Here is a 10,000-nt window from a genome sequence, read left to right on the forward strand (position 1 = left end):
AGGGTCGGAGTCAGTTCTCTAACCCCTAGACCATCGCGGCAGTCATATATATATATATGTATATATGTACATATATATATATATATATATATATATATATATATATATATATACACACACACACAAACACACACACACACACACACACACACACACACACACACACACACACACACACACACACACACACATATATATATATACATACATATATATATATATATATATATATATATATATATATACACACACACACAAACACACACACACACACACACACACACACACACACACACATATATATATATATATATATATATATACATACATATATATATATATATATATATATATATATATATATATATATATATACATACACACACACATTACACACACATCACACACACACACACACACACACACACACACACACACACACACACACACACACACACACACACACACACACACACACACACACACACATATATATACATATACACACATATATATATACATATATATAATACACACACACACACACACTGTTATTAATGTGTGTGGCATACAAATAGTTCCGAGACTTTATTGGTGTTTTTACGTCTGTTGTAAAAAAAAAAAAAAAAAAAAAAAAAATGCATTGGCACTTACTGAACCAACCATACCAATTTTGTATATATATATTTCTTATTATCATCATTGTTGCATTCTTGCTGTTCAAGTCAAAGCTGGATAATCACGAAGAACACAATACACGTCTTGACTCTGGAGAAATGTAGCTAGTCAATTTGCTTTAGATTCTACAATACATTTGAAGGTTTATTCAATATTTTGTGAATTTAAACCTTCAAATATAACACGAGCGCCGATATATTCACATTAATGCATTCTATCTTATGACTATAGTGTAGTAAAGTGAAAATATCGATGTTTATGTTATAGACAAAAGCTTACGTTTACAAAATATTTAATAAACGCAATTGGTCTGAAACCCTGTTTGGACGAGCATGCCCTCATTTCTTCTTTGCCGATTAAACGCTCGGAAACTTTAGTCTATAATACAACTGGACATTTAGATGATTGTTTTATTTCATTCACTTACGAATGCAATAAATGATATCCTTTTAAATAACATAATAATAAAGCTTCAGAAGATACCTCTACATGGAAATATTGTAATGCCCTCTTTGTTTAAAAAAAATATACATATCTCCTGGAGAAAATACTCATACTCAAAAATCTGAGGGGAAAAAAATCAAAATTTTCAATAATGACAACGTTATCCAAATACTACGCGTCACATTATCCGAATAAATACATTCTGATATCAAAGTGATAGCAAAAAAAAATAAAGACTACAGAGAGAGGGGATAATCTACACATGCTTTGCCTCCTACATTGCTATGAAGGCCTGTATATATAGGGGGGGAAAGGAAAGAGAAAAATACGGTGGGTGCTGTACGAGTCTCTTGCTACGCTTAAACAGTTTACAGTATGGGGTTTTTAGGCAAGGAAAGAAGCACTAAGTGAAGACATTTTTTGGAGGACAGGTTGGTAATCTAATTCTATTAATATTATTATTTTTTTTAAAGTAAGGGTTGTGCTCTTCACCCAATGCAAGAGGGAAATGAAAATAAGAAAGAAGAAAAAGAAGGAGAGGAAATATGTGGAAGAGGATGAGGTAGAGATTAAGAAATGGATATTATCACTATTATCAGTTATAGTAGGAGTGATAGTTGAAGTAGAAGTAAAAATAGTAGTAGTAGTAGTAGTAGTAGTAGTAGTAGTAGTAGTAGTAGTAGTAGTAGTAGTAGTAGTAGTAGTACCAACTGAAGTAATAGTGACAAGAGTTAAAAAAGGTAACAGAAGACTAAAGAGAGAGAAGGGAGAGGCGAAGGGAAGACCGTGATAATAATGAGAGCGAGCTCAATGCTGATGTGCTAATATTCATTCCTAAAAGGCGTCCCTAGTGCGATGCATAATGCTTTAAATCTATGTCTCACCCAGAATGACGTAAGGTGATAGTCCTCTGCCACAAAGCTAAGTACTTTCCTGCTTTTTTTGTGACTCTCTATAATCTTAAGTGTTCTGGTTGTCATGTGTTTTCTCAACAACCTGACGAGGTCGACTTTACTGAAGGGACGACAAACTAGCGTAGTAACCCCTTGTGGTCTACTTTATCGGCATCTCGTTTTCTTCTAGTCTACATAATATGATGCACAAGATGTCGTTTGTATTCTGACATTGGATTTGATTTTAGTGTTTTTGGTGTTCTTTAAGAAAAATGGGAATCTGGAAGTTTCTAACTACTGAAGAAAGAATTTTGGTGACGAGAAGCTCCCTACAAGTGTTATTTATAATTATTTTTCTGAAAACGAAACTGTTGGATTGGTGTCTATGATGTATGACTGGGAAGACCACTGTAGTCTCTGTATACATTGTTTTTTGTTTTTTTTTCTTTGCGGAGTTTGTTTAATACACTATTTGCTCTTTTTAGACACTCTTTCATGGCCACGAGAGTTCACGGTAATTTAGAACTGGGATCCTGGACCTGAAAAAAAGGAAGAGTGAGGGGAAAAAAAGAAAAAAAAAATCACATACTTCCTCCTCTGCACCTCCGACTAGACAATTTTTGTTTTTATCCCCCGGCGGAAAAGACAAAGAGATACAGCCAGAAAGAAAAATAAAAAAGAAGGTTCTTAACATATAAACAACAGGAAAGGGGGAAAAAATATGTCCTCCCCCTCTACCCCTCCCTTTCCCCTGAGGCAAATTTCCCCTCCGGATACGCTACCTCTTCGTGGTGTTGAGCCCCGGGGACATGCTCTTGCTCTTGACCGGCGGCCGCCTCACAGATGGCAGCCCCGAGGTGTCTTCGCCGTCCCAGCTGTTCCTCCGGCCTCCGCTGCTCCCGCCAGAGGCGCTGAGGTCGTTCATGCTGGTGGTGGAAAGGGGCTTAGGATTTGTCTTGGCTTGTGTCGTCTATTGATGATGTAAATCAATGGACAAGTAAATACATATGTGTACTCATACAAAGATATCATTGTATATATATTACATATATGTGCACATAAATTATATGTGTGTGTGTGTGTGTGTGTGTGTGTGTGTGTGTGTGTGTGTGTGTGTGTGTGTGTGTGTGTGTGTGTGTGTGTCCATGTATTCCCACCTCTTCCCGATTCTTCTCCTCTCGAGCTCCTTGTTGATGGAATCCGGGAGGCGGTTGCCCTTCCTTGGCGAGCCCTTGCCATCGGGCACGCTGCGCCCTCTGCTGCCCGGCGTCGACCTACTCGTGCCCGGGGTGGAGCGACTCGTGCCCGGCGATTCCTGGAACGCGTTGGCTGCGTGAACACTTTGGGGTATGGTGTGGGTACGGCTTGTTTTTTATTGGAATTTTGTTTTCGATTTTTTTTTTTTTTCTCGTATAGAGAAAAAAACATAAATACAATAAAACAGATATAAACTATATATATATATATATATATATATATATATATATATATATATATATATATATATAAGTAATACAACCCCCCCCCAAAAAAAAACAAGCAAACAATACAAAAAACATCCACAGAAGAAAACTAACAAACAACAGACAAACAAACCGTAACGTACCCTCCTTCGGCTGGTGTCATTGAGCGGGTTGACCCACACCTGCGAGGAGGGGGACGTGGGGAGGGAGTGCGCCCTGCCCGCCGAGTCTAGAGCCTCGCCGGCCGTTGTGACACGCTGCGTGGGGGGGCGGGGGGTCATGCTGTTGGGGGAGATGGGGGGGAGAAAGATGGAAAGGCGGGGACATTAGTTTTATTGATATATATATACGTATATTTATATATATACATATAAATGTATATATGCACACACGCATAGACACACACACACACACACACACACACACACACACACACTCACTCACTCACACACACACACACACACACACACACACACACACTCACTCACTCACTCACTCACTCACTCACACACACACACACACACACACACACTCACTCACTCACTCACTCACTCACACACACACACACACACACACACACACACACTCACTCACTCACTCACTCACTCACTCACTCACTCACACACACACACACACACACACACACACTCACTCACTCACTCACTCACTCGCACACACACACTCAGTCATCCCACACACACACACACACACACACACACACACACACACACACACACACACACACACACTCACTCATCCCACACACACACACACACACACACACTCACTCACTCACTCACTCACACACACACACACACTCACTCATCCCACACACACACACACACACTCACTCACTCACTCACTCACTCACTCACTCACACACACACACACACACACACACTCACTCATCCCACACACACACACACACACACACACACACTCACTCACTCACTCACTCACTCACTCACACACACACACACACTCACTCATCCCACACACACACACACACACACACACTCACTCACTAACTCACTCACTCACTCACACACACACACACACAAGAGCGCCCCACCCTCTTCCAACACTAAACCACTCAACTCCCCTGCTATAATATAATATATGATATAACGCAATATAACATAATACAAGACAATACAATACAATCTATTCTAACACCACACTCTAGCAATCTAGGAAATAAATCATACAAGAAAATAAATCCTGAACAACTCTTGCCAAAAAATACTCACTCCTTTTCCTCTTTAGAATCAGAACTCGTTCCACTGAAACGAAACATGCATTGCAAAGTAAGTGTTTCATGGCTCAGCTCTCTAGTGAATTATGCATTTGCTGACGTTGCAAGGAGATCTACTTTAACAGAGAAGAGGAATATGGCAATTTGAAGATGCAGTTATAGAAGTTGCAGGGAGATATAGATTAGAAAGAGGAACATGACAAGTATACGATGCGATTGAAGAAGTTGCAAGGAGATCTACAGTACTTTATAAAAAAAATGAACATTGCAATTATTAGATGCATTTTGCAGAAGTTGCACGGAGATCTGTGGATTCAAGAAGATAATTACTATAATCCTAAAACTTACCGAACAACGGACATGCTTGAGAAGTTGAAAGGCTAATGCAAGCAATATTTAGAAAGGAAAAATAAATAAAAAGGAGACCGTGATATATTTATAAGCTTTAATGGCATCGCTGCTCTCTACTTCTATCATCACTATTCTCTTTTTGTTTTTGTATTTCATACCGCTAAATACTGGACACGAAAGAAAAAAAAAAAAAAAAAGGAAACATTAATTAGCAGACAACATTTATAGTCGTTATTATTCATGCCAAATCATCTTCATAATTACTAACTCTCAGATCTAAATCAAGCAAATTTACATGAATCATGCAAAGCAACCTGCAATACTGGCGATATTTTATTACAACTGTGATTACATTTATTTAAATATTTATATACGGTTTCTCTTTAAAACATGCTCAGAAAATTTAGAAGCAAGGAAGGTGTAATTAGACGAAAGAATTAAAGAGAAGCAAAATAGAGGGAAAAGATGAATAAATCAAAGGGAATAAGGCAGATAATGGAGAGAGTAAAGAATAATGATAACACAGCAAGAATAAGAATAAAGACGAGAATAAGCATAATGACAAAAAAAGAGGAAAAGACAAAACATGATAAAAATGAAAAATTATTAGGAGTCGGATAATGAAGAAGGTAAACAATACCGATAATAAAAACAATAATGATAATGATAATGATAATGATTGATGACGATGACTGATGACGATGACGATGATAAAAAAATAAAGATAATACAAAAGAATTAGAGTCAGATAAGGAAGATACCGAACAAAAATAATCATCAAAGCAACACAAATAATAAAGACAATAAGAACAACAATAAAACGAGAAAAGAGACAATTTGCAATAAAAAAAAAAAATTACCTCGAAAGTTCTTGCAATTTCTTTAGCAGGCGCTCATTTTCCTTGCACACGAGGTCCTGGTCACGCACAAGGGTTGCCATTGCATCCTTGCAATAAAAAAAAAATACATTAGACACCCTTTTGTTTCAACTTATGATTTATCCAAGCGCCGTGAAATCTTGACAAGGGACTTCATGGCAATCATGATAATGTCGATCACAGTAATAACAATGTTGATAATGTTACTAATAGTTATAATAATGATGATGTCGAAAATGCTACTACTATGACTCCTACTGCTACTGTTACTACTAATTCTACTATTACTAGTAATACTACTAGTATCAATAATAACAATGACTTTGGTAATGACAATGATAATGATAATGATAATGATAATAATGATAATAATAACAATAACGAGGCAATGATAATAATAATAATGGTAATAATAATAATAATAATATTAATAGTAATAATAATAATAAAAAAATAATAATAAATAATAATAATAATAATAATGATAATAATAATAGTAATAATAATAATAATAATAATAGTAATAATGATAATATCAATAATAATAACAATAATACTAATATTAACAACAACAACAATCCTATTACTGATAATAATAACAATAACGAAGGTAATAATATAAATAATAATAATAATAATAATAATAATAATAATAATAATAATAATGATAATAATAATAATAATAATGATAATAATAATAATAACAATAATAACAATAATGATAATAAAAATAATAATAATAATAATAATGATAACAATAATAATGATAATAATAATAATAATAATAATAATAATAATTATAATAATTATAATGATAATAACAATACTAATATCACCGTTATCAGTAAACAATAACACAACCACCACTGCCAACAAATCAAAACGAACAAAAACACAAGACAAATAAAAGGTGAACCCCAACTCCTTACTTCGAGCTCCTTGTTTTCCTTCCTGACCGTCTCGTGTTCAGCCATGTAGTGTTGGACGAGATTGATCAGCTCCTGGTTGTTGAGTGTCGTTAGTTTGTCCTTGTCAACTCTGAAGGATCCTTGGCGAGAGGGCATCGGTGGGGGTTCTGTGGGGGTGTGGGGGAAAAAGGGGGGGTTATGCGGGGTGTGGTTAAGTGTGGGTTGAAGAACTGTGAGGGATTTTTCGGGGATTTTGTGGGTGTGGGTGTAGTGTGTGGGTATTGTGGGTGTTGTCGAAAGTTTTAGGAGGGTGTATGTGGGTGTAGTGTGTGGGGGTTGTGGGTGGTTTCAGGTTTATATTGTCTGTGGGTATGTGGATGTAGTGTGTGGGTGTTGATGGGAAATTTTGGGTTCGTATTGTGTGAAGGTGGTGTTTGTGGGTGTAATATGTGGGTATTGTCAGGGTTTCAAATATGCTTGCGGATGGGGCATGTTACTAAATGTTACTTTGGGGGGTATTGTGGGAAATTTCAAGTCCATAATGCTCGATGATGCTTGTGGATTTACTATGAAAATATTGTGGGTATTGTATGGGTACTGCTAAAAGCTGGTGTTAGTGGATGCACTGAAGGCATATATGGGACTTTGGCAATAACTATTTCGTGTGGGAATATCATAGGTGATTTGATGTAATCCTTTATTTCCTGTGTGGGAACGTTTCCAATCCTATATGCGTTTTGCGAAAAAAAGTATTGAGGACATTTTGATGCTGATAATCTAAAACGCTTTGTATCTAAACATTCTTCACATCAATGATCATGTATCTTTTCTTTGCCAATATTCTAGACATTCTCTTAACATCTGAAATGTACTAAACCTAAAACACACCCAAAGGCAGACCAAAAGAGGGCAAAAACCTACCCATTCTCGAACCATCCTCCTCCACCATGGTTGCTGTGTCATTCCCATTGACTATCTTGGCTCGGTCGAGCTTCGGAAGGGCCTCTCCTGTGGGGCGTCGAGAGATGATTGATGTATTTAAATCGATACAAGGTCGTCGATATGTATTATTTATTTCATGCTTAGTTTTGGGAGATTCTAAGGTATCTTTCTGGCTCACACAATTAACGACGGATTCGCATCTACATACAGTTTTCTTTTTATATTTCCATAAAGCTTCATGCAGTGGAAATTAGACAAAAGGCTGAATTTATCTAGAAAATAATTGACCTAAAGGAATTAATTCAAAACAGCATTTATCACTAAAAAACAAGACAGAATTTATCCGAAATAACTCATTAATAAATCATGAATCTAAAAAAAGCCAAAACGGAATTGTTAAAAATATATCCCAAAATTCATCTAAAATAATTGATCCAAAACCGGAATTCCTGTAAAATAAAAATAAAATAACACAAAATAAACATTCTTCAAAAATAATTAATCCAAAACAGAACGAATGTCACCTTGGTTGCCTTCCTGGACGTCGGCGAGATCGAGCAGCATCTTGAGGTGGGCGTTCTCCTCTCGCAGCAGACTCACTTCGCGCTGGAGGCTCAGGATCACCTTCTCCTTCGGGTCCTGCGGGAGTGGGCGGAGGGACGTCAGAAGGAGAGGTGGGCGGAGGGGAGGGGTCAGAAGGAGAGGTGGGCGGTGGGACGTCAGAAGGATAGGTGGGCGGAGGGGAGGGGTCAGAAGGAGAGGTGGGCGGAGGGGAGGGGTCAGAAGGAGAGGTGGGCGGAGGGAAGGGGTCAGAAGGATAGGTGGGCGGTGGGACGTCAGAAGGATAGGTGGGCGGTGGGACGTCAGAAGGATAGGTGCGCGGAGGGGAGGGGTCAGAAGGAGAGGTGGGCGGAAGGGCGTTGTAAGAATGGGTGGGCGGCGTTGTAAGAATGGGTGGGTGGGATTTGAAGTGGTGTGGGGTGGGCGGGAGGAGAGAAATTGGAAAGGGAGGAAAAGGGAAAATATATATATTCACATATACCCAAGAGGGGAGGGGGGAGGGAGAAGCGTAGATAGAAAGAGAGAAAGAGAAAGTCGGACGAAAGAGAGATTAGAGAGAAAAAAGCAAGAAAAAAAAAACACGATAAATAGATAGATAGTTAAATAAAAAGATATACAAAGAAAAGAGAAACGAGCCCCCCCCAAAAAAAAACGAAAACAAATAGGAAAAAGACAATGAAAGAAAGAAAAAAAAAAAAAAAAACACCTACCATGATAATAAGCGGCTTGGTTCGAATTCTCTTAGCGCGCGAAGCATAGCGGAGAGTATTAATCGTTTCGCTGACATTACTTCTGGCTGGCGACGCACAGGCGATCTGAAGGGAAGAGCAGGGACGTAAGTATATCTCTAAATATCTAAAAAAGTATACAAAAATATAAATAAAATAAAAATAAATCAAGTAATCATCGTTAGAAATCTAGATATATATATTCGATACGTACGCCACTTTTGCTAGAATGGATACCAATGACTGATACACAAGTCTGGATATATATCAAAGGAAACACAGCAACGATATGATACGTACCTGCGTTTCCTTTTAATTGGTGTACACGTTACTGCGTTTGTATTCAAGGATACGTGCGCTTCACAATTTATCCATTTACATTCGCATTCAACGTATCACACGACAAAGCTATCCGTCAAACTAAAGGTACTTTTATATACTGAGATCGGAATTATAATTTCCACGCAAAACTGGCAAAGATTCATGCCAAAACCATCTATTTTTTGCATATCGACAAATTGATGACATGTAGATATATATAGAAAAACGATATAAAGGCATATAGATACAATATATATTTACCTACCAACCTACCTTTCTACCAATCTATTTATCCATCCACCTATCCATCCACCTACACACCCATCCATTCATCCATTCATCCACCTACTCTTTCACCCACCTGTCTATCTATCTATCTACCAATCCATCCACCCACCCACAAACCCATCCACCCACCCTTCCCCAACCCACCCTCCACCCATCCACCCACCCCTCCCCCACCCACCCTCCACCCATCCACCCACCCTTCCCCCACCCACCCTTCGCCTACCCATCCACTCACCCTTCCCCAACCCACCCTTCGCCTACCCATCCACCCACCCTTCCCCAACCCACCC

At 38.1% G+C, this 10,000-nt stretch overlaps 1 protein-coding gene across 6 annotated transcripts in view; it reads right to left on the minus strand.

The window, feature by feature from the left end:
- The window catches only part of LOC125033179 (kinesin-like protein KIF3B), a 29,055-nt gene that overhangs the window by 5,845 nt on the left and 13,210 nt on the right, over positions 1–10,000 (minus strand). For 4 of the 6 annotated variants that reach the window (XM_047624539.1, XM_047624533.1, XM_047624534.1 and 1 more), the window contains exons 4-12: positions 9,084–9,188; positions 8,337–8,451; positions 7,792–7,878; positions 6,892–7,037; positions 5,945–6,030; positions 4,729–4,761; positions 3,622–3,760; positions 3,173–3,330; positions 2,798–2,941 (exon numbers count right to left, since the gene is read on the minus strand). In XM_047624539.1, coding sequence (XP_047480495.1) covers positions 2,798–2,941; positions 3,173–3,330; positions 3,622–3,760; positions 4,729–4,761; positions 5,945–6,030; positions 6,892–7,037; positions 7,792–7,878; positions 8,337–8,451; positions 9,084–9,188 — 1,013 coding nt within the window. Of the gene's footprint in view, positions 1–2,006; positions 2,555–2,797; positions 2,942–3,172; positions 3,331–3,621; positions 3,761–4,728; positions 4,762–5,944; positions 6,031–6,891; positions 7,038–7,791; positions 7,879–8,336; positions 8,452–9,083; positions 9,189–10,000 lie in introns of all 6 variants that reach the window. The other 2 variants (XM_047624538.1, XM_047624537.1) reach the window with 2 other exon arrangements.

The sequence above is a fragment of the Penaeus chinensis genome, chromosome 16, assembly GCF_019202785.1.
Source record: "Penaeus chinensis breed Huanghai No. 1 chromosome 16, ASM1920278v2, whole genome shotgun sequence".
Lineage (NCBI taxonomy): Eukaryota > Metazoa > Arthropoda > Malacostraca > Decapoda > Penaeidae > Penaeus > Penaeus chinensis.